The 22,381-nt window shown below is 67.4% G+C and overlaps 3 protein-coding genes and 1 long non-coding RNA gene across 7 annotated transcripts; 2 read left to right on the top strand and 2 right to left on the bottom strand.

Moving 5' to 3' along the window:
- Positions 1-1,229: 1,229 nt before the first annotated feature.
- CARNS1 (carnosine synthase 1) lies at positions 1,230-8,693 on the bottom strand. The gene is made up of 10 exons (XM_086613789.1): positions 8,668-8,693; positions 7,893-7,911; positions 6,944-7,175; positions 6,072-6,161; positions 5,219-5,706; positions 4,642-4,822; positions 3,924-4,009; positions 3,023-3,254; positions 2,648-2,919; positions 1,230-2,456 (listed from the first exon to the last, which is right to left on the bottom strand). Exons 2-10 carry the CDS (start codon positions 7,893-7,895, stop codon positions 1,230-1,232), a joined length of 2,811 nt encoding a protein of 936 aa, XP_086469915.1. The 5' UTR covers positions 7,896-7,911; positions 8,668-8,693.
- A 2,647-nt stretch (positions 8,694-11,340) lies between these two features.
- PPP1CA (protein phosphatase 1 catalytic subunit alpha) lies at positions 11,341-15,035 on the top strand. Of its 3 annotated transcripts, none has more exons than XM_086612648.1 (7): positions 11,341-11,407; positions 12,540-12,671; positions 12,864-13,094; positions 13,487-13,591; positions 13,744-13,967; positions 14,297-14,431; positions 14,659-15,035. In XM_086612648.1, exons 1-7 carry the CDS (start codon positions 11,353-11,355, stop codon positions 14,767-14,769), a joined length of 993 nt encoding a protein of 330 aa, XP_086468774.1. In that variant the 5' UTR covers positions 11,341-11,352; the 3' UTR covers positions 14,770-15,035. The 3 variants fall into 3 exon arrangements, with proteins under 3 accessions (XP_086468774.1, XP_086468773.1, XP_086468775.1); XM_086612647.1 differs by having other exon boundaries at positions 11,341-11,414; positions 12,514-12,671; XM_086612649.1 differs by lacking the exon at positions 12,540-12,671.
- A 119-nt stretch (positions 15,036-15,154) lies between these two features.
- RAD9A (RAD9 checkpoint clamp component A) lies at positions 15,155-17,391 on the bottom strand. 2 transcript variants are annotated; one of them, XM_086613583.1, is made up of 11 exons: positions 17,331-17,391; positions 17,156-17,226; positions 16,907-17,041; positions 16,694-16,808; positions 16,510-16,609; positions 16,173-16,282; positions 15,975-16,081; positions 15,836-15,900; positions 15,658-15,759; positions 15,332-15,542; positions 15,155-15,253 (listed from the first exon to the last, which is right to left on the bottom strand). In XM_086613583.1, exons 1-11 carry the CDS (start codon positions 17,362-17,364, stop codon positions 15,155-15,157), a joined length of 1,149 nt encoding a protein of 382 aa, XP_086469709.1. In that variant the 5' UTR covers positions 17,365-17,391. The 2 variants fall into 2 exon arrangements, with proteins under 2 accessions (XP_086469709.1, XP_086469708.1); XM_086613582.1 differs by having other exon boundaries at positions 15,155-15,542.
- Positions 17,392-18,230: 839 nt separating this feature from the next.
- On the top strand, positions 18,231-21,641 carry LOC147528561 (uncharacterized). Its single transcript, XR_015222214.1, has 5 exons — positions 18,231-18,409; positions 18,771-18,847; positions 19,205-19,290; positions 20,290-20,500; positions 20,922-21,641. It is a non-coding gene; the product is annotated as an uncharacterized LOC147528561 (long non-coding RNA).
- Positions 21,642-22,381: the final 740 nt, after the last annotated feature.

Below are 22,381 nucleotides of genomic sequence, written 5' to 3'. Positions count from 1 at the left end.
TGACAGGCCTTTTATCACAAGGGCTCCCCATACACGTCTCTTCCTGAAGGGTCTTCCCAGCTGCTCTGCTGCTGCAGGGAATCCCCGGGTGCTCCTTTGTTATTGTAGGGTCTCCCTGTGTGCGTCTGCTGTAGGGTTTTCTCGTACAGATGTCTCCCCACGCTGGTTTGTTATTGTAGGATCTCCACACATAAGTGTGTTACTGTGGGGTCTCCCTCACACTGCTTCGTTATTGTAGGGTCTCCCTGCCGCAGCTTTGTTCTTGCAGGGTGTCCCCGTGCTGGTTTGTTATTGTAGGGTCTCCCTGCACAGGTCCATCACTGCGGGGTGTCCCCACACAGGGCTGTTATTGTAGGGTCTCCCCATGCCCAGGCTGTGCCCGCTGCTCTGCTGGGGTGGCCTAGGTGCCTCTAGGGGAGCTACCCTCACCCCTTATTAGCAAAGGTTTGTTAACAAGGGACCCTGTCTGCCCCCCACCTTGGGGAGGGTTGGGGGTCAGTGTCCCCTGGCACGAGAGGGGCACTGGAACCCCCCTGTTGTGAGGACAGAGGACACTGTGGACAGGGCTTGGGGGTGCCAGGCAATGGGGTGCCAGGGCAGGGGGATGGGGAGCCCAGGGATGGGGGGGGTCAGGAGAGGAGGAGTGGAGTGCTAGGAGAGCAAGGCATTGGGTGCCAGGGTAATGGGGGGATACCAGGGAATGAGGTGCCAGGATAGAGGGGGATGCCAGGGGATGGGGTGGCAGGATAGGGGGGGTGCCAGGGGATGGGGTGCCAGGATGAAGGGGGATGCCAGGGGACGGGGTGTCAGGGGAGTGGGGTGATGCCAGGGGATGGGGTGCCACCACAGGGAAGGTGCCAGGGGATGGGATGTCAGGACAAGGAGATGGGGTGCCAGGGCAGCAGAGGGATGCCAGGGGATGAGGTGCCAGGACAGGGTGAATGCCAGGGGATGAGGTGCCAGGATGGAGGGGTATGCCAGGGGATGGGGTGCCAGGGCAGGGGGTGGATGCTAGGGAATGGGATGTCAGGACAAGAAGATGGGTTGCCAGGGCAGGAGGAGGATGCCAGGAGACGAGGTGATGGGACTGTGTGACAGAGGATGGGCTGCTGGTAGGATGCCAGAGCACCGGGACGAGAAGCGGCGAGGCCACAGAAGGGGGTGCCAGGGCAGCGGCTTGGTGCCAGTGCCCACCCCGCTCCCCCTCCCGCCCCGCTGCCTGCCCGAGGCTATTTGAAATGGGATAGGAAATGCTCGACCGGGTAGCGAGGTGAGTCAATGCCCAGCGCCTGGCAGAGCCCCAGCAGGCGCAGGCAGGCCTCCGCCCGTGTTGCCCCACCACACGCCACGCTCAGGCAGGGCTCCTCATAATCGCCGTCCCCCGCCGTCTCCTCGAAGAGCCGGTTGAGGCGGACAAGGCCCCGACTCTGCAGCGCCTGCAAAGCTGCCAGCCCCCCGCCGCCCCCCAGGGCCGCCCCGTGCTCTGAGTCCAGGCACATCACTCCGGCCAAGTGGACACGGGGCACGGGGCGAGCGGGCAACACTGGCGGCAAGCCCAAGGCCACCAGCACGGCCGCCAGCAGCAGGTCGGGGCCGTAGACCTCCCGGATCCAGTCGCGGAGGTAGAAGCCCCCCATGCGGGGGTTGATCTCCAGCAAGCGGGGACCGCCCGGCGCCAGCTTCAGCTCCACGTTGAAGACGCCGTCACGCAGCCCGCACGCCACGCAGCACTGCAGGGCTGCCCGCACCAGCTGCGCCTGCCGGTCGGCGGGCAGGCAGGAGGGCAGGCAGGCAGCCGTCTCCAGGAATGTGGGCAGGCGCGTGGGGCCGTTGTCAGACACCCAAGCGCCCAAAAGCCGCCCTTCGAAGAGCACCAAGTCGACGTCGTGCTCGGTGCCCGGCACGTACTCCATCAGCAGCATGGCGTTGCCCCAGCCCAGCCCAATGCCCGGGTGGTCGGCGTCATCCCGCAGGTCGCGCCAGAGGCGGGCGGCGTGAGCATGGCACTGCCCGGCACTCGCCACCAACCGCACACCCACGGCGCCTGCTCCGAACTCCAGTTTGGCCACAGCGGGGAAGGGCATGGTGCCAGCTGCCCGGTCCACGTCCTCATGGCTCTGCAGCCGGCAGCAGGGCACAGCGAAGGCGGCGGGCGGCGGGTGGCCCTGGCGGCACCGCTGCAGGTGCTGGTGGGTCCGGCTTTTCTGCTTGGCCACGCGGATGGCGGCAGGTGGGCTGCCGCGGAGCCCCAAGCGCTGGCACACCAGTGCCGCCAGCACCACGCAGTCATCCCAGTAGGAGAGGCAGGCGTGGGGCTGCACTCCGCGGGCACGCAACAACTCGATCACCCGCTCAGCGTGCTCCTCATCCCGCCGGTGCTCCCGGCTGTCGTAGGGCAGGAAGGTCTGCACCAGCCCCGCCGCGAAGTGCTCCGGGTCCGACTCCACCAGGTGGATCTGTGTCCCCAGAGAGGTGTCACTGTGCCGGGGAGCAGCTGGCACCACAGCTGTGCCACCTCCCCACCACCGACCGGGACAGTGGAGAGACTGCCTGAAGCATGGGCACAGCTGTGTGGGGTGGCACCCAGCATTCACTCTGAAAGCTACTGATGGCAGCACCCACCGACCAGCCACCCCAGTCCCCTCACCCTCAGGCCGTAGTCACGGGCTGCCTCCCAGACGAAGCTCTTGCTGACGCCGCCGGCCCCGATGAGCAGGATGTCCTTGCCTTCCACCAGGTGACACTGTGCCCGGTGCAGCACAGTCTCAGCCAGCAGCCGGGGCAGGTCGCCGGGGGGCTCCCCCACGGCCTGCCCCATGGCCTCAGCCAGCAGGCAGGTCTCCAGGCACCGCTGGCTGTTGGCCGACAGGGCCACCAGCTCCAGGGCATCATCCACGCACGCCAGCAAGAAGTCCACGCCTGGGGACGGCGACATGGCGCTCAGCACCACAAGGGCGGCACCGGCACTGCGGGGTGGTCCCTCGCAACTGGTGCTGTCCCCCCCGCCGCCACCAGTGCTCACCCAAGATGTCGGTGCGGGCGCGGGCGCCGCCACGCTGCTGGGGGCTCAGCTCGGCCTCAGCGGCCAGGAGGGCGGCCGTGGCGGCCTCGGCAGCCTCCCGTAGCCGTGTGGCCAGGGCCTGCCGCTGGGTGGAGGCCACTACCCCCCACTGCTGCAGGCTGGAGTCCAGGCCCTGGGGCAGTGCTGCCCCGTGCCGCACTGGCGCCTCCGCACGCCCCACACCACAAGCCACCTGCAGGGACACACCAACATGAGCATGGGGACACAGGCTGCCACCCCATTGCCTGGGGATGAGAGAGGGGGCACAGGGACATGGGGAGACACAGGGACCGAAGGCATAGAGACATGGGCAGCCTCCAGGGCATGGGGACACGGATGGCCACCATAGCCTGGGGACACAGTGACCCAAGGCATGGGAACATGAGATGCCATCCTGTAGACTGGTGACACAGTGACTCAAGGCATGGGGATGTTGGATGCCACCATAGCCCGGGACACGGGCTGCCACCCTTTAGACTGGGGACACAGGGACCCAAGGCATGGGGACAGGGGTGGCCACCATAGCCTGGGGACACAGGCTGACACCCTGTAGATTGGGGATGAGTGAGTCAAAGCATGGGGACATGGGATGCCACCAGGACATGGGGACATGCACTAACACAGGGCATGCGGACACAGGCTGCCATGCCATAGCCTGGGGTCACAGGCTACTACCATAGCCACACAGGCCTGGATGGCCGCCATAGCCTGGGGACACCAGAGCATGGGGCCACGCCCACCATCCCACAGCCTAGTGGGACACCCACAGCCATGCCCCACCGGCGGGTGAGGATGCCCACAGGCACACCCACTGCACCCCACCCATCCAAAGGGGAGGAGCCTGGGGCAGGTGGGGCCATACCTGGCAGAGGTGGGGCCGGTCTCCCCAGGACCTGCAGACGAGGGTGCAGATGCGCAGGGCCACCGGCAGCCGCGGGGCTGGGCTGCCTGGGGGGGCGAGGGACAGGGCAGGCACGGCCGCCGTCTGGGGACAGGAGTCCCTGCCCGACACCCCACCTCACCCCCCCACCGCCCCCCCCGAGGGCTTCTGGGACCCTGTGTGGTACCGTGGGGACCCCGTCCAACCCCGACCCCAGGGGACTGCGGGGTCCAGCATGGCCACCGTCACCCCCAGCCCCATGAGGCTGTGGGAGTTGAAGGTGGTCACCCCACCACCCTGCCCTGCCCCAGGGGACCACGGGGGACCAGGGTGGCCACCTTCCCCCCCTACACACGCCAGGGGACCATGAGGGACCAGGGTGGCCACCTTCCTCCCACCACCATCACAGGGGACCAGGGTTGCCACTTTCCCCTCGTACACACCCCAGGGGACCACAGGGAACTAGAGTGGCCACCTTCCCCCCACCCCTACCCTAGGGGACCATGAGGGTCCAAGGTGGCCACCTTCATGCCCTGCCCCAGGAGCCCAGGGGTTTGGGTGCCCCAATGGCCACCCACCCACTCTCCCACCCCAGGGGATGGAGACGTGGCCAGTGCAGTCGCAGGGCCCCCAGGGGACTCCGGGAGGGTCCCTTCCCTCCCATCCCAGGGTGGTGGGCACCCAAGGGCAGGGGCCTTACGTGGAGGGGGCATGGGCAGGCGGGCGGTGGGCACCAGGGCCTCCAGCAGGACGCTGTCCTCCTCCCGCAGCCCGCTGAGCCAGGCACCCACTGCCTGCGCCACCGCTGCCCCCTCCTCCTTGCTGTGGGTGCTGCGAGTGCCCGTCCCATGCCACCGCCACCCCGCCGGCCGCACCGTCACCTGTGTACACCCCCATGTTACTCCCATGCCACGGCCACCCACTACCACCCACCCATGCCACCATGCCACCTGGTGCCACCACTACCCCAACAGCCACCCCACTGCCTGGGTACAGCTGTCACCCCGTCTCACTGGTGACACCCCACTGGTGTGTGACCCAAAAGGTCCCCTCAATGCCCCGATGTGCCCCATGTGTGCCCCCTGCCCTTGTGTCCCCCACCCTTGTGCCCCCCACCACGCCCCTGCACACTCCACCATGCCCCATGGGTATTCCCGCCCACCCCACTGTGCCCAAGATCTTGACCCCTATGCCCCAGCCACGCCCCACGTGTCCCTGCCAACCCCCCACCATGCCCGATGGGTGCCTGTCATGCCCTGCCGTGCTCCCGTGCCCACCTGGCTGTAGGGCTCCATGGCGGTGCCCCCCAGGAAGGCGCCCACCTCCTCCTGCACCAGCTTCTCCTGGCTCTGAGGATCTTCCAGCCGCACCAGCCTCACGCTGGGAGCCACTGGCTCTGCGGGCAGGTCCCCTCTCGACCCCAGGATGAAGGCCAGGGTGGGGGGCACGGGCAGGCCGGCACGGGCCGCCAGTGTCCAACGGGTGACCAGCGGGTCCTCAAGCCGGCGGAAGAGAGGGACCGAGCCCCCCGTGGGGCAGTCGAGGTCGCGGGCCAGCTCACCCGCCCAGCCACTCTCGAGATCCCCCGTCGCGAAGGTGCCCATCACGTAGTTGGCGCGGCGGGGAGGCACGAAGGTCTCTAGAGTGCTGTGGCCCCCAGCCTCAAAAGACACCCCTCGAGAGAGCAGCAGTGACCAGGCACCCGGGGATGTCTCCGAGGGCACCCGGCTGGCCCAGGAAGGTGACAGGCACAGCACCATGGCACCTGCGGGTGGGCAGGGGCATGGGCAGCGGCTGGCCGTGGCCCCGGCCCCCTGCCCTGAGATTTCCCCCTCGGGAGGGAGCATGGAGGGAGCGATGCTGCAGTATCGCTGGCACCCCAGGGTGGCACCTGCTGCCGTCACTGGTGTGTACTGGGGTTAATGGGGCTGTAGATGTGGGGGACGGAGGGTGCTGGTGCCACCTCCATCCCCTGCCTCAGTTTTCCCTCCCAGCCCTGGTCGCGCAGGCACAGGTGGGTGTGGGGAACGCCTTGGCTTGGGCTTGGAGCAGCCAGGTAGGACCCGGGCAGCACCCACTGTGGGTTCACGGGTGTCTCATACAGGGTGGGGACGAGGGGACTGTACCCACCTGGGTAGCGGGTGCCACCCTCCAGCAGGACAGGCAGGAAGGTGGTAGGGGAGCCCAGGATGCAGACAGTCATGTCCAGCGGGCCAAATCCTGCCAGCAAGGCAAGGGTTAATAGCCTCAGGACAGGGACCCCTGTCCACCCTGCCGCTGGCATTCTAGCCCAGCTGTGAGGCCCCAGCCACCCTCTTGTTCCCAGGCTGGCACCACCATTGTCACTGCCACCCCTATGTCCTCAGCCTGGCACCACGTCCCTATCATCATCCCATCTCTGCCACCTGCATGTCCCCAGGCTGGCACTGTGCCCCCAGCATCACCTTTGTCTCCACCACCCCCATGTCCCCAGCCTGGCACTGTGTGCCCAGCACCACCTTTGTTCCTGCCTCCCCCATGTCCCTAGGCTGGCACCGTACCCCCAGCACCACCTTTGTCCCTGTCACCACTGTGTCCCCAGCCTGGCACTATGCCCCCAGCACCATCACAGCCCCTGCCACCCCCATGTCCCAGCCCCCTGAGCCCCATGCCCCCATCGCCATCCCAGTGCCTGCCACCCCCATGACCCCAGGCTGGCACCATATCCCCATCGCCATCTCAGTGCCTGCCACCCCCATGTCCCCAGGCTGGCACTGTGCCTCCAGCATCACCTTTGTCCCTGCCATCCCCGTGTTCCCAGGCTGGCACCATGTGCCCATCACCATCTCAGTGCCTGCCACCCCCATGTCCCCAGCCTGGCACTGTGCCCCCAGCATCACCTTTGTCCCTGCCACTCCCATGTCCCCAGCCTGGCACCGTGTCCCCATCACCATCCCAGTCCCTGCCACCCCTGTGTCCCCAGCCTGGCACCGTGTCCCCAAGCACCATCTCAGTCCCCCTACCCGTGCGGGGCTCCGCAGAGTGGTCCAGCGTGTGTGGCAGCCCCTCCTGGTGCAGGGCGCTTTGGAGCAGCTCGTAGGCATGGGTACCACAGTCGGAGTCCCTGCTGTCCTCGGGCACCTCGCTGTCAGGGGCCTCATTCTCCAGCCAGCCTGGGCACAGTGCCTCCGGCCCTGCCCAGTCCTGCTCCTTCATGCTTGGCACCGGCTCGGCGCTTGTCTTGTCCACCGAGAGCTGCGGCAGGCAGACATGGGGCTGGCACCAGACTGGCATGGGCTAAGGAGCTGGTATGGGGCTAAGAGGCTGGTGTGAAGCTAAGGGGATGGCATGGGGCTAATGGGCTGGCACAGGGCCAGCACGGGGCTGGTGTGGGACTTAAGGGGCTGGTGTGGGGCTAAGGGGCCGGCATGGGATAGGTATGGGGCTAATGGGTTGGCATGGGGCTGGTGCGGGGCTGGTGCAGGTCTGGCGCAGGGCTAAGGGACTGGCATGGAACTAAGGGGCTGGCATGGGGCTGGCATGGAGCTAATGGGTTGGCATGGGGCTGGTGTGCGGCTGGCATTGGGGCAGACACTGGGTGGGCACAGGGGTAGGGTGCTGGCATGGGGGAGATGGGGCAGCCGTGGGGGCAAGAGGCTGGCACAGGGCAGGGGGTGCTGCTGCCCACGTGTGGGTGGGGGCATCAGGGTGCTGGGGGGCAGCGGGTGCCGGGCACAGAGCCGCCACCTCGGGGACAGCGGGGCAGTGCCAGCCGCCAGGGCCACCAGCTCCCGGACAAAGCGTCCCCTTGTCCCCATGGGGTCACGCGGGCGGGTGGGGACAGCATGCCACGCCACCCACTTCCCCGCCGCAGTGCCCGGCACTGCGGGGGGGGCGCTCACCAGGAACTGTGCCCCTCCAGGATGGGGCACCCACATCCACCCGGACACCCCCCACTCCAGGGCCACTCACCATCCTGGTGACCAAGAGGCTGCAAGAGAAGGACGGAGAGAGTCAGCAGGGCACCTCAGGGACCTGCAGCCACCCTGCAGGCACCTCAACACCCTGCAGCCATCCCCACCTAGCACCGGGGAGCCCCCTCCTCAGGCCTGCAGCACCCAGGGCACCCCTCATGCAGCCCTCCTGCAGCACCCAAGGCCAGGCACCCTTCCTGGGGCACTCTGTGGCGCCAGCCCCGGTGACCCCAGGTTGTCCCCTCGGTGCCAGCCCCGGTGACCCTGCAGCTCCGGCTCAGCCCGAGCAGGGATTAGTGTAATCCCGTGCCAGTTCAGCACAGCCAGGGGGCAACCCCTGTCCGAAGATACCAAGAAGCCCCGAGGGGCACAAACCCGAGCACCCAGAGCCTCCTCACCCCCCCCACCATGGGGTGCCCTAGCTCCCAGCAGGGTGCCTGGCTGGGTCCTGGGCACGGAGGGAAACCGAGGCACAGAGCTGACCAGTGCCCACTTATAGCCACCCACTCAGCTCCTACAGCCCCAAGGGGTGTCCCCAAGGGATGCCCAGGATCCGGTGACGGGGGGGGGCACATGGCTCAGTCCCCTGCCTGACAGCGAGCACCTGCCAACATGAGGACCCCTCCAAGACCCAGAAATGGGGCACCCACAGGTCCGTGTTTCCACCCCCAAACAAGCCTGGGGACCACACTGTGCCCCCTCCAATCCCAGCTAGGAGATGGCTCTGCAGTCCCCAGACTGGGACAGCGTGTCCCCCGTGCCTGCCCTGTTACCTTGGGGTGCGAGTCGTGGCCTGAGAGTGCGCAGAGGTCGAGGACTCAGGAACGCCTGGCACAGGGGACACCAGTCGGCTCTGGCCTTTAAACCACCCCCCGTGCCGCCCCGGGGTGCCCGGCCCCCGGCCCCGTGCCCTGGATTAGGCAGCGGGCACAGCGGGTGGCACAGAGCCCCATTGTCCCTTCTGTGGCTGGGGGGGGCATGGGCACCTCGCGCCAGGCGCTGGAACCCTTGCCCTGAGCTGGGCTTGCACCCCTGTCCCTGGCCTCGTCCCCATCACCAGAGACAGCGAGGGACAGTAGAGAGGCATGGGGACATGCTGCCGCAGTGGGACCTGAGGCGGTGGCTGAGCGTGCTGGGGTGTCCCCATGTCCCTGTCCCCAAGCTGGCTGGGATAGGCACGGCCCCCCCCCGTCCCCCTCACCCCAGCATGGCGGAGCTGCCAGGCCGCACGTCCCCCGGCTTAGCTCCAGCTGCCCACAGCGTCACTGTCACCGTCACCGGCAGGCACAGAGCCACCAGCACGGCCACCACGACACAGAGCCACGCACGCCCTGCCACGCATGCCCCGCCACCCACGGCCACCCAGGTACACCTGGCACAGCTGCCACCTGCACACCCACCCCAGCACCCACTCCACGGCCACGACCGCCCCACGAGCCCCGGGGTGCACAGTGCCCCCGGCCTGGCACAGCCGCACTGCCACGCGGCTCTGTGCGCACACGCACATGCGTGCACATGCTCACACATGTGTGCAGGAACATGCAGACACCCACGTGCATGCATGCACATGCACAGACGTGCCCGCACACGCGTGCAGGCGCACAGACACGCACGCACACATGCGGACATGCGTATGCACACGCATGCACGCAGGCGTGCCCACACGCAGACATGCACACGTACACGGACATGACACACTCACGCGTGCACACACACACACACGCGTGTGCACACCCACCCGTCCACACACGCCCCCCCCCCCCCCCCGATCCGGATCCCGCTGCTCTTACGCTTACAGCCTCCCTCCCCAGCACCGGCACCCCCGGTGCGTGCACGCGCACCCGCCACCCCCCACACCCCGCGACTCCCACCCGCGCCAGCACCCACCGGCGGTGGCGGTGGCGGTGGCGGTGGGTCTGTCCGGTACTGTCGTGCCTCGCAGCTGTGCCCGTTCCGGTCCCGGCGGTGGTGGCGGCACCTCCCGCCCCGGGCGGGGCAGCCCCGGGAGGGGCGGGGCGGGCCCGGGGGGGCCCTAGGCGGGGGGAAGGGTGCGGATCCTCGGGGGGGGGGTACCGGGACAAGGGGGCAGCGGGGAGTCGGGGGCGGGAGGACTGGGGTGTCATCACTGTGGGGGGCAGGGGACAGCGGACGGGGACGGGGGATGAGGGGACCGGGTGACAAGGGACGGTGACAGCCCGGCGGGGTCACCTGGGGCCGGCTGTAAAACTGACACCGCGGAGCAGAAATGTCAGGGCTGGGGCCTGGCGGCTGCACCCCCCCCGCCCCCTCGGGGAGCTATTCCCGACATGGCACGGCATGGCATGACACGGCATGCAAGGAATGGCATGGCATGGCATGGCATGGCATGGCATGGCATGGCACGTGGGGAATGACACGGCATGGCGTGGCACAGCACGGCATGGCACGGCACACAGGGAACGGCATGGCACAGCATGGCATGGCACACAGGCAGTGGAATGGCAAGGCATGGCACGGCACACGGGGAATGGCACGGCATGGCCCAGTACGCCGGCCATGTGAGGAACGGAGTGCCACAGCATGGCATGGCTCAGCCCAGCACATGGTACGCCTGGCATGTGCCGCACGGCGTGGCCCGATGCAGCGCGGCATGCACAGAGTGGCACGGCCCGTTAAGCTCGGGCGTGGCAGGGCGCAGCGCGGGGAGTGGCGGTACCGGTTCCACCCGCGGTCTGGCCCCGCTGCCTGTTTATCGGGGCCCCACCTTGGGGACGGCTACTAGGGAGGGGGGGCAGCTGCCCCCCCGCCTGCCCCCACTCCGTAAACCGGGGCCCAAACGGGGATCGCCCCGCCCCGCGTCCCCGGAGCTTCTCCCGACGTGCCCGCGGGAGCCCAGGCTCCGAGGTGTGTCTGAGGACACCAGGGTGGCAACAGCCTCCCAGCAACAGCCCGGTACTGCTCACAACGGTGGCCCCACGGTGCCGGGGCGCGCACACGCCGTTGGAGTGGGGGCACCGGGGCGCTTCCTACCCCGTGGGGGGCTCCGGGATCCTGAGAAACCCCCCGGTCTCTGCCAGGCACCGCATCCCCTCCCGTATCCCCCTGACAGCCCAGTCCCGGGGACTCCATCACCCTCCTGGGCTGCCCCGCCCCCTGCGCCCCGCGGACCGGGATGCGGGTGCCCCGGGGTCCCCTGCGTCCCCCTGCCCGGGGTGTCCCTGTGCCACGGGTGCCTCCGTGTCTGCGTGAGGCCGACGGGGGTGACGCGGTGCCCCCACGCCGGGGATAGGGTGTCTCTGTGCCCCCAGTCGCGGGGTCGGGGTCTTCTGTCCCGGTGCCCCCGGGACCACCCCTCCTGCCGCGCTAATTCCTCCTGGCCGACAGGGGGCGCCGCCCGCTCCGCCGCCCTCCCCTCCCCGTCGTCGGCCGCTCCCGCCGGGCGCGCGGCGCGAGGGGCGGGGCGGGAGCGTCCGGCGGCCATGGCGGACACCGAGAAGCTCAACCTCGACTCCATCATCAGCCGCCTCCTGGAGGGTGAGCGGCCCCGCCACCGCCGGGAACCGCCGCCCTTGGGACCCCTAACAGCCCCGGAACCCCCCCCGCAACGCCCTCGGGACCTCCCAGCGGCCTCCGCTTCCCCCCCCGCTCCCCCCAACAGCCCCGGGCCGCGCTGTAACGGCCTGGAGGCCCCCGGCCACTCCGGGATCCCCCCAGGGGCCTCAGGGTCCCCCCTAACGGCGTCCCCCCCTCAGCAGCCCCTTTCTCTCCCCCCCAGGCCCCCTTAGCGGCCTATAGGCCTCCCCAACAGCCCCGTTCCCCCCCACCCCGCAACAGCCCCAGCCCCCCCAGCAGCCTCTAGCGGGTGGCCACCGCCAGCAGCCCTGGGCCTCCCCCGCCGTCGGGTCCGGACAGTGCCTGAACCCCCGGGGCGGGTCCCGGCCTGGGCTCGGCGGAGGGTGATTTGGGTCGCGGTGGTTGGAGGGGAGTTTGCAGGGCCGGGTGATGGCGCCGGCTGATGGCGCCGGCTGAGGTCCCCGAGGGGCACGGGCCTGCACCCAGGAGAGGGGTCCTGGAGCTGAGCCTCTGGGGGTGGGAGGGTCGGGGGAATACGAGGGGCAGGCCTGGGGGCTGTGTGTCAGGGCCAGGTAGAGGTGGGGGGCTTGCGCTTGGCTGTTGGGGGGCTGTGCAGGGGATGGGGCCTGGATTTTGGACTGGGAAGCTTGGGAGGCAGCAGAGAAGTTTAGGGGGTGGGTATTGGAGGGCTGTGGGGTTTGGGGGCTGGCAAGGGGGCTGCTTGATTTGGGATAGGCTGGGGGGGGGCCAGCGTTAGGGGATGTGGGGTGAGGGGTGTGCTGAGGTATGGGGGTGCCAGGGGGAGGATCTGGATTTGCAGGCCCAGCGGGTTGGGAGGGCCCTGCCACAACCCCCAGCTCTGGCAGGAGAGGGGTGCCCTGGGGCAGCGGGTGATCCATGCCCACCTGTTCTGGGGTAGGCTTGGACCCTCTCTCGGTTGGGTGGGCACCTGAATTCCCTGAGCCCATCGCTCCTGCTAGTCTATGGGGACAGGGTGTGCCATGGCCCTGATGCCTGTCCGTCAGTGCCAGCGCGTGGGGTACACATGGGACACTGGTGGGGTCCCTGATGCTTGTTTCTCTGGTGGGGCCAGTCCAAGGGTCGCGGCCGGGGAAGAACGTGCAGCTGACGGAGAACGAGATTCGGGGGCTGTGCCTCAAGTCGCGGGAAATCTTCCTCAGCCAGCCCATCCTTCTGGAGCTGGAGGCACCCCTCAAGATCTGCGGTGAGTGCTGGCTGGGTGCCTGGGCACGGGCTGGGCAAGCCCCCGGGATGGGTGCAGGTGCCAGCTGGAGGTCCCAGCGTGACTCCGTGCTTCCCCAGGGATGTGGATGGGCAGCACTGGGGCCTGCTGCAGGGTGGCATGGTGGGCTGTGGGGAGCTGAGGTCCCACACACGCCCTGTCCTCCCCACCCAGGTGACATCCACGGGCAGTACTACGACCTGCTGCGGCTCTTTGAGTACGGGGGCTTCCCGCCTGAGAGCAACTACCTGTTCCTGGGTGACTACGTGGATCGGGGTAAGCAGTCACTGGAGACTATCTGCCTGCTGCTCGCCTACAAGATCAAGTACCCCGAGAACTTCTTCCTTCTGCGTGGCAACCACGAGTGCGCCAGCATCAACCGCATCTATGGCTTCTATGACGAGTGTGAGTGCTCAGGCTGCGGCCATGTCCCTCCAGAACCCCTCTCCCATCCCCATGCTGTCCTGCACCAACCTCATCGACAGCTGCTGTGACCAAGGAGAGTCCCCCTGCCACCCCTGTGCCATCCTCGTACCCACAACCAACCTGTACCACCCCTGTGTCCCTCCTTGCCAATGACTCTACGAGTGCAAACCCCAAGGACACCCCTTGCGTGACACAGTGCGTGGCATTGTCCCCATGCAGCTGGCACTCTGCTGGGGCTGGTGGGCCTCTGGACAACTGTGTGCGCTTCACCTGGCGGGGTGTGAGCCCACATAGGGGTTCATGGGGAGTCCTACACGCCCCTGTACCCCCAAAAAGGGCAGTGCTAGGCACCCACACCCACTGCCTTGCAGGCAAGCGGCGGTACAACATCAAGCTCTGGAAGACGTTCACTGACTGCTTCAACTGTTTGCCCATCGCCGCGATCGTGGATGAGAAGATCTTCTGCTGCCACGGAGGTGGGCATGGCCCTGCCTGGGAGCTTGGGGAAGCAGCCACAGAGGGTGGAGAGGGGGACAGGAGCTCTGTGCTGAATCTTAGGGGGTGCCCCAGGAGGACAGGGGCTGTTGGCGAAGAGGCAGGGCCTGATGCAGCCCCCTCCTCCCTGCAGGGCTGTCTCCCGACTTGCAGTCGATGGAACAGATCCGGCGGATCATGCGCCCCACGGACGTGCCGGATCAGGGTCTGCTCTGCGACCTGCTCTGGTCCGACCCTGACAAGGACGTGCAGGGCTGGGGCGAGAACGACCGCGGCGTCTCCTTCACCTTCGGCGCGGAGGTGGTGGCGAAGTTCCTGCACAAGCACGACCTGGACCTCATCTGCCGGGCACATCAGGTACCGCTGGGCACCTGACCGGGGCTGGCAAGTGGGTGCACCCCTTTAGGGGGATGGGATTTGGGTCTCTAGTGGGTATCGGGTATGGGGCAGGCGTTTCTAGTATTTGCTAGCAAATACCCCTAGTATTTGCTTTTGGGGCTGCCTGGGTCTGTACAGGTGGGGTTCCTAGGGAGGTATTTGCCCCCAGAAGGGGATGTTTGACCTTGGGAGTGCTGGGGGGCTTGTCTGGACCGTGTGGGCAGGACCCCTGGGAGTATTTGCTTGGGGTGGGGGTGGTATTTGGCCCAGGAGTGCCCAGCTCAGTGCCGGCTCCAACGCCCACACAGGTGGTGGAGGATGGCTACGAGTTCTTCGCCAAGCGCCAGCTCGTCACCCTCTTCTCAGCACCCAACTACTGCGGGGAGTTCGACAACGCAGGCGCCATGATGAGCGTGGACGAAACACTTATGTGTTCGTTTCAGGTGGGCTGGGGGCACTGCCAGCGGGGTAGGGGGACAGACGCAGCTCATGATGACCATGGGTGGGTGAGGCTTGTGAGAGGGACCTGGTTCCTGCAGGGAGGGCGGCTGGAGGGAGAGTAGAGTTAAGGGGGAGCCTTCGCCCTCAAGGCAGGAGGGGACTGGGGAGCTGGGGCAGGAGGGGGCACAGTGTGCAGATCCCCACTCACTGCTTTTACCACCCCCACCAGATTTTGAAGCCGGCTGACAAGAACAAGGGCAAATACGGGCAGTTCAGCGGGCTGAACCCCGCGGGACGCCCCGTCACCCCTCCCCGCAACTCTGCCAAAGCCAAGAAATGAGCCGTGAGCCACCCCCCTCCGGCTGGGGCCCGGCCCCCCCCACCCTCAGCATCAGGTCGTTTTTCTTTCGACTCGTTTTTTATTTGTAAGATCCTGCCCCCCTCCGCCACGCTCCACCGAACTAAATCCAGCCCCCCAGGGCAGGGACCGCCAGGGCGAGGGGGGAGCCCAGAGCCCAGCCCTGGGATGGCGGTGGAGGAGGGGGGGACGGGCAGGAGGATTTTTTGGGGAATAAACTTGTAATGGGTGATAGGGGGGTGCCTGTGTTTAGGGGCTCACGCTGCATTGGGGCTGTGCCTGTCCTGCTGGCTGGATGCTGGGGGGGGCGGGGGGGGGGGTGGGTCACGCAGGGGTGGGTGCCAGCAGCTCCCTGCCTTTGGGGCTCTCAGTACTCGCCATCGCTGTCCTCTGCCAGCACCTCCTGGGTGGGGGCCGGGCCGGGCCCCCCCGGCGTCAACACCGAGCCAAAAAACAGTGAGCGAAACTGTGGGGAGAAGTGGGGGTCAGGAGGGGGGCTGGGCCCATCCCTCTGCCCCCAGGCATGCCTGTGGCCATGCCAGACCTTCTTGTGAGGGGGAGTCCCTGGCACAGCTCCTTCCTCATCCTCCTCTTCCTCCTCAGGGTTGCTTTCTGCTGGACGTGGGGTGCGCAGGGGGAAGGTGGGGCTGTGGGGTACCCCCGAGCCCTCCTCATAGGCAGTTGTTTCCATGGCAATCATGTAGGACCCGAGGTCATCACCAAAGTCATCTGATGGGGCAGGCAGGTGGGACACACTGTTGAGGAGAGAGTGAATAAGTGGCAGCTGTTCACTGTGGTCCCTACTGATGGCAGCTGGAGGGCTGAGCTGGGACTTTCACCCACCCCGAGGCCGACACAAGCCCCACTTACCCGTTGGCTGTGGGGCGCTGTGAGCTGCTTTCTAGGTCCGAGAGGGTGGCCAGCACCAGGTGGACCTCCAGCACAGTGTCGTCCAGGGTGAAGACCACCGGCCTGGGGGCACAGAGGGCTTGAAGAAGGCAGGGGCAGGGGAAAGGCTGGCACGAGGGCCCAAGGCAGCCACTCCTACCTGCCAGGCACATCATAGTGGATGGTGAGGGGCAGGTTGGAGGCCTCAGCAAAGGTCAGCAGCCCCTGGGGACAAAGGGGAGGTTGAGTGTGGGCCAAGGGGTGACCCAGCAGCAGGGGGTGCCTGGACAGGGACTCACCCGAAACTCCTTGAGGCAAAAGGTGATGCGGGAGCTCGGGGCCACGGCCACTGTCTGGAACTCAGCTTCAGCCAGCCATAGCTCCGTCACCATCGTCTTGCTCGGCTCTGGTGGGGGGGGTGGGCAAAGAGGTGGGTCTGGGGGCTGTGGTGGCACCCCAAGGCCAGGGAGGGGGCACCCCCACCACGCAGGGCTCACCTGCCTCGTCCTCCACGTAGTTTCGGAGGCTGATCTTGCCCCCGGGGCCGGCCCCCAGTGTCACCTCAGCCAGCGTCGGGGGAAAGTGGACCACAGCCTCTGCCAGCACCCTGTGGGCACATGGTGGGGGTGCACACCTAGGGCTGAGCACCCCAAACCACTCCCCCCAGGTCCCACAGGACCAGCCAGGCTCCCTCCTTCCATCCACCCTCATCCCCCTCTGCAGCCCCCTGCCCATCCCACTGCCACTCACATCCCCTTTGCCCCCACAGCCTCTACCCACAGTCCCCTCCCCACCTCGATGCCACCCTCCCGTGCCGTTGCCACCCCCGCTCACCGTGCTGGGGCGCAGAGGCTGCTGGCGTAGCACTGAGTGTCGAAGATGGCCTGGAGCCGCTCGCACTCCTGGAAGGCCAGGTTGTGGGTCTTGGTGACGCCTGGCAGAGAGGGCACCAGCTCAGCAGTGATGCCAACGTGTGTATCGTGTGTCCCCCCCACCAAACCCTGCTGCCAGCACTCACCGTACTTGCAGTGGAGCTGCACGACCAAGCGGCTGGCCTGGGGTCTGAGCAGGATGAGGCATTTCCACACCGTCTTCTCCAGCGAAGGCAGTGAGCGGAAGACAGCCAGGAAGGACTGCGGGCAGGGGATGGGTATGAGGACTGTCACCCTGTCTGCCCCCTTCCTCCCCGAGCAACGGGAAGCTTTGGGGGAGCCCGGGCAGGGTGCTGCACCTTCATGACGACTTTGCATCGGAAGAGCTCTCTGTCGGGCTGGTGGCTGCCCAGCTCATACAGCTGGAAGAAGAGGGGCGCGAAGAGGAAGGAGGCGAAGGCAGAGCGCGAGGAGTTGACGGCGCGCAGGGACAGCTGGGGACATGCACACACACAGAGTGCTGGTACGGCCTGCTCCCCAGCAGGGATGGAGGGGGGCACGTGGTGGCCCCCCCAGATCCCAGCCAGGCCCCCCCCGGTGCCCCGTACCCCGCTCTCAGTGGGCTCCAGGTAGAGCTCATCCCCGATGCGGGACAGGGAGTGCACGGCTCGGCCGAGGACTGGCGAAGCAACAAGGAGGGGGCACACACGTGGGGCGGGTGTGGTGGGCACGCTAGTGCCTGCCAAACTCCCCCCCGCGTGTGTCCCCCCCGGCCCCTCTCACCTTTGACGTTGCTGCCAGTGATGACGCACTTCATGGCGCACGGTCAGGGCTGGGCACCGGGACCGGGTGGGCACGCGGCAGCCTCGCGCCTGCCAGCCCCGGGCCCCGCCCCGCGAGTTGAAGCCACGCCCCCGCCCCAGGCCACGCCTCCTCCCGATGGTTGCGGCCTTCCTCCCCGCAACCCCCGCGATGGGCGCGCCCAGCGCCCACCCCCCCACCCCCCGGCAGTCGATTCCCGCCCCGGAGCGCCTCAGCGGTGCCGCCGCCCCAGCGGCCCCCGGAATGGTCTCGCCCGCCCCCCCCCTCCACCCGCCAGTAGTCCCGCCTGCTTCACTCTCGCGCTGCGCCGGCACCTTCCCCGCTCCCGCACCGCCCTCGCTCGCTGCCTTCCCATTGGGCGAGAGCCTAACTCCGTCCCGCCCCTGCCGCCGGCCGATTGGTCGGGGCGGCCGCGTGACGGCCCGGCGGCGTTCTCGCGCCGGGCTTCGCCTCACGTGACCGGAGGCGGCTCCTCCCCGTGCTCCGGGCGTCCGGCGGCGAGCGCGTAGACGGGCCCGCCCCCCGTGGCTCTCTATTGGGCAGCACGGCGCAGGCGCCGCCGGCGATTGGAGTGACGTGCGGCTCAGCCAATGGGGCCTCGACGACGAGCGGCGGGCGTGCGCCCTTCCGCACGGTTTCCTGGGCCCGGCCCGGCCCCGGTGCACCGCCCTCTCTTGTCCCGTCTCCAGGCTGTCGTCCTGGCCCCGTGGCTGACCACCTGCCTCCGGGTCCTTCCCTGGGCCTCCTGGCTTGTTCTCGGTCTCTCCCCGGGGTTTATACCCGGCCTGTGGCTGCCAGGCTCCAGCCCTCTCCCGGGAGGATCTTCTGGGGTCCCTGGGGCTCTCTGAGGGGCCTGTGGCATCTCTGGCGGCTTTAGTAGCCCCAGCCTGCTCCGTGGCTCTCTGCAGGACCCTAGCCTGGCTCCCCGTGCCTACTCCCCTGCCCCTCCGATGCGTCCTGCTGGGGCTCCAGCCGCCCCCTTCTCCCTGGTGAGCATCCCCTCACGCCTGGCTCCCCCTCGTCTCCCAGCAACGCCCAAGGTAAGGCTGCCCACCGTCAGGATCACCCTCTCTTCTGTTCCCTTCAGCTCAGCTCCCTCTGTCGATCTGCTGCCGCCAGCCCCTGCCCGTGCTCCTGCAGCACGGAGCTCCCTGGTGCCCACCCGTGGGCCGTGGGGCTGGGAAAGGCTGCAGCTCCTCGGAGCTGCGTGGCCGCCCACACGAGGGCGTGCAGTAGTTGGCGGAACTGTCCCTGCTCTGGTGCTTCCCGGGAGCCCGGTGTGCCGGGGAGCCCTGCTTGTGCCTGCGCATCTCTGCCTCCCAGGCAGTAGCTGAAGGCACACGGGCAAGCGGGGCTGCTGTAGCTGGCTTGGCAGCAGTTAATGGTCTCTCCATCCTGCAGGCTTTGCCAGCTGTGCCGCCGTGGAAAGCAAGAAGCTTGTACCTGGAAGGCTGGTGTCATATCTGAGGCAGGCGAGGGTATGAAAGCAGTAAAGAGGGTCCTGCTGGGGAGGCTGGGTGAGGGGGAGCTCAGCGAATTGCTTTCCTTACGCAGGCAGCCAGCCTGGAACGACTGCCTCTCAGGTTGGGGCCTCGAGGGAGGCCAGGGGATCTGGCTGTGAGGAACTTGACTCGCGCTCGCAGCAGGGTCCTTCAGCAGCTGCCCAAGTCCCTCCTCCTGGGCTTGGTGGCCGCGGAGCCTGAGCCGAGGGGCCCCGGCGTGCAGCCTGCGGAGCAGGGCTGGTACCCAGGGAGGGAGGCATGGAGCCCTTTTCCCACAGCTGCCGTCCTCCAGCCTGTGGCCGTGGCTGCTTCTTCTCTTCTTTTCCATCTCAGGTGTGCTGCTGGTGCTCAGCACCTCTCTGAATGCCTTGTGTCCAGGATTTCAGACCCAACGACTCTTGGCAGCGCATCCCCTCCAGGTACGCAAACTTTTGACTTTTGTGGGGCTGCTCTGTGGGCCAAGCCACGTGCGTGCGGCTGAGCTCGGACCGCAGGCAGGGAGCTCAGGGGACTCCCAGGCCTGCCTTGGCCTGGGCTTGGGGTCTGGCCCTCCGGGGTCAGCTGGATCTGCCTCTCTCCACCCCTGGGGTGAGCACTGGCTACCGGCCTCTTCCTCCCAGGAGGAGGACAGGATTGTGTGTGAGCGTCCGTTCCAGCTCTTGAACAGCAGCCGGGCTCCTCTGGAGCCGGCGTCCCCAGGAGGGGCTCTGGCCTCAGGGCTCGGCATTTTATGGGGCTGTGGATAGGACGCAGCTGGCTGCGGTCGTGACACACACACCTCAGCGGTGGCCAAAGCCACGCGCACCCCTCCCTCTTCCCCTGGCCGCCCTGAGCCAGTGCTGATGAGGCACCCGGGACTGGGCTGGATATGGGCTGGGGGCAGGAGCCTGGCAGCCCTCGGGGGTGGGCTCTAGCACCCTCGGGCTCAGCCCACCCCTACTCTGCCTCTCCTAGCACACCTCTGGGGTTGGGGACTGTCATCCTTATCAACTTCACTGCCATCCCTGGGTGCCCCCTCCCTCCCATTGGGTTCGGGGCTGTCTCCCAGCACCGGTGACTGCCTGCTCCCCCGAGAGCCACAGCTTCCTTTCCGGAACAGCGTCCCAAGCACATGGCGCGGTGCCCTTGCCCAGGCAGCAGTGCGGAGAGACAGACGGCCACAGCTGGGCTCCTGCTCCCTGCCTGGCAAGAGGGGACAGGCGCCTGCCACCACCAGCCCGAATGTCTGCTCGGTGCCCTGAGACATTCCCTGTCTGCACCCCAGAGGTTCCCCTGAGGAGGTGGGACAGAGCCCCGCGGCTCTGAGGGGCTACAGGCGGCTTGGGGCCAAAACCCCTCCCTGGTGTCAGGGTTTCTGGGTATGCCCTGGTGCTTGGGGCACTCAGCAGCCCCTCTTCTCTCCTTCCTCTGTCTGCCAGGGGCCCAGGGCTCTGTCAGGTCATGGATGATGCTGGATGCGGAGCTGGGGGCCAGGTAGGAGTGCAAAGAGCCGTGGGCAGGCGGGCAGAGGCTGTGGCGCGGCTGCAAGTGGGCAGACCGGCGAGCTGCCCACCGCAAAGGTCAGCAGTGGGAGGCAAGGCCGGCAGTGACGCCAGCGGAGGGACCCGCGCGGCCCGGGCTGAGACGAAGGTGAGGTCAGCTGCCCACGGCGCTGCCGGTGACGTGGTCGCCGAGGCAGTGGGGAGCACGGCCTCACCCACACATGGCCGTGGCGGGCTGGTGACCGGGGCTGGGTGGGCAGGGCCTACTGAGGAGGAGGAGGATGCTTGGCTGGGGCTCTCCAGCAGTCTGGTGGGCCCGTGCCTTGGGCCCCCCCTTGTCCCGGGGCAGGGCCTTCATCTCGGCACTGCCAGCTGGCACAGGGCTCTCTGGCAGAGGAGAAGCTGGAGGCAACCGGGAAGGAAGGCACCAGCTGTGTTTGGGGGTTCTTGCACTCCCTGCTGGGCTGCTGGCTGTTTGAGGGGGCTACCATGGTGCTACTGGGTTGGGGGCCTTGTGCCATGTCTGCTGGCTACGTTACCCTCCTCCTCCTCCCCCCCTCTTCTCTCAGGTGCTGGCCCAGCATGAGCCGTGCAGTCGTGATGCCAGAAAACTCCCCAGGAATGACCTCAGCACTGCCTTTTGGGGAGGGGACAGGGCAGTGACGGGCAGCCCTGCCTCGACAGGCAGAACTTGATGGCCCCCCCCTGGGCTGGTAGCCACTCCCGCAGCCCTGGCCACACTGCAGCCCCCTGGGGACGTGAAGGCGGCTTTTCCCAACTGCTCCATGCTGCTGGTGGGGGCTGTTTGCTCAGGGGGGACGACACGGAAACCAGATACCCTGCACTGCGGCTGGGGGAGCAGAGAGGCTGGCCCCACGCCATGCAGGCAGGGGTGGAGGTGGGGACCCCTCCAGCACGCTGCTGGGGAGCCAGGCCAAGGCACCTTCCCTCTGCAGAGCCACTCTCGCTGTCTCTCCGGATGCGAGATCTTGGGCAGCTCTGTCCTGGCGCGCCAGCTGCCCCACCAACACCTCCGCAGCCCCCACCTTCACCCTTGGCCCTGTGGCACCCCCGACACCGAGCAAGCACCAGGGAACCTTCTCATCCAGTCCGCAGTGTTGGAGCGGTGGCATCGCCCTGGCCGGAGCAGTGTGTGGAGAACCCCCTCTTAACCAGGGGGGATCCAGACCCCGGCACTGCTGCCCCTAAGCACCTTGTTGGGTGCTTCCTCATGGATTCAACACCAAACCCATGGATCCCAAGCAATAAATCACCCCAGCACCACCACAGCGTGTGTCAGTGTGTGGTTTATCTGTACGGTGGGTCCCTAAATCCAGGGCTGGCAGGTTCAGCACTGAGGGTCCCCGTGATTTTGGGGAAGGGGTGTTCTCGGCCTGGCCCAGGCGTGTGCCCTGCTGCTCTGTGCCCCAGAGAAAACTGGGAGGATGCGATTGCTGCCAAGCAAAGGAACCGAGTGGGTTCAGACCTGGCTGGGGCTGGAGTCGAAACGAATCTGCCTGTTACCTCCTGGCCAGTGCCTTTGTTTTAAACAAAGCTTTTTTTTTTTTTTTCGGGGGAGCCAGCTCGGACCAGGATGTTTCCCCCCTCACCGCTGAGCCCCTCTGCCCTCTCCGAACAGGGGAAACACACCAACTGCTCACCTCCATGGCAGCCACCCACTCGTGGATGTGGGTCACGAGGGGAAGGGACCTGGGGGATGGCGGCGTCTGGGAGTCGGGTCACCCACACACACCCCCCACCCTGCTGCTGCAGCAGATCGGGAGGGTTTTACACCACAGTTTACACCCTGGGGGGCTGCCCTCGCCCCGGCTTCCCCACCCCACTTGTCCCGGATGGGTGAGGAGAAGCGCCGTGGTCATTGCCAAAGTCCCCCGCGGGCGCCAGGTCGGGGTTCGTCCTAACGGGGGGGGGTTAACTGGGAAGGAAGCGGCTCTTGGCTCTCGCATCCCGCAGAAGGAGGGGGGGTCGGGGCGGGGGGGTGTCGTGTGCGGGAATGGATTCCCTCCCT

This window comes from Tauraco erythrolophus, chromosome 6, assembly GCF_009769465.1.
Source record: "Tauraco erythrolophus isolate bTauEry1 chromosome 6, bTauEry1.pri, whole genome shotgun sequence".
Lineage (NCBI taxonomy): Eukaryota > Metazoa > Chordata > Aves > Musophagiformes > Musophagidae > Tauraco > Tauraco erythrolophus.
The sequence above is the reverse complement of the archived record's forward strand: the minus strand, read 5'-3'. Positions and strand labels throughout refer to the sequence as shown.

Bases quoted from the DNA above. Each gene is read 5' to 3' on its own strand.
- CARNS1 (XM_086613789.1), bottom strand. The intron at 6,162-6,943 runs GTAGGGGGACTG...CCTTGCTGGCAG, and splicing joins CTCTGCGGAGCCCCGCACGG to GATTTGGCCCGCTGGACATG. The intron at 4,010-4,641 runs GTAAGGCCCCTG...TCGCCCCCCCAG, and splicing joins CCTGCCCATGCCCCCTCCAC to GCAGCCCAGCCCCGCGGCTG.
- PPP1CA (XM_086612647.1), top strand. From the start codon at position 11,353: ATGGCGGACACCGAGAAGCTCAACCTCGACTCCATCATCAGCCGCCTC. The intron at 13,592-13,743 runs GTGGGCATGGCC...TCCTCCCTGCAG, and splicing joins GATCTTCTGCTGCCACGGAG to GGCTGTCTCCCGACTTGCAG. The intron at 14,432-14,658 runs GTGGGCTGGGGG...CACCCCCACCAG, and splicing joins CACTTATGTGTTCGTTTCAG to ATTTTGAAGCCGGCTGACAA.
- RAD9A (XM_086613582.1), bottom strand. From the start codon at position 17,364: ATGAAGTGCGTCATCACTGGCAGCAACGTCAAAG. The intron at 17,227-17,330 runs GTGAGAGGGGCC...TTGCTTCGCCAG, and splicing joins CACTGGCAGCAACGTCAAAG to TCCTCGGCCGAGCCGTGCAC. The intron at 16,082-16,172 runs GTGAGCCCTGCG...CCCCCCCACCAG, and splicing joins CTACGTGGAGGACGAGGCAG to AGCCGAGCAAGACGATGGTG.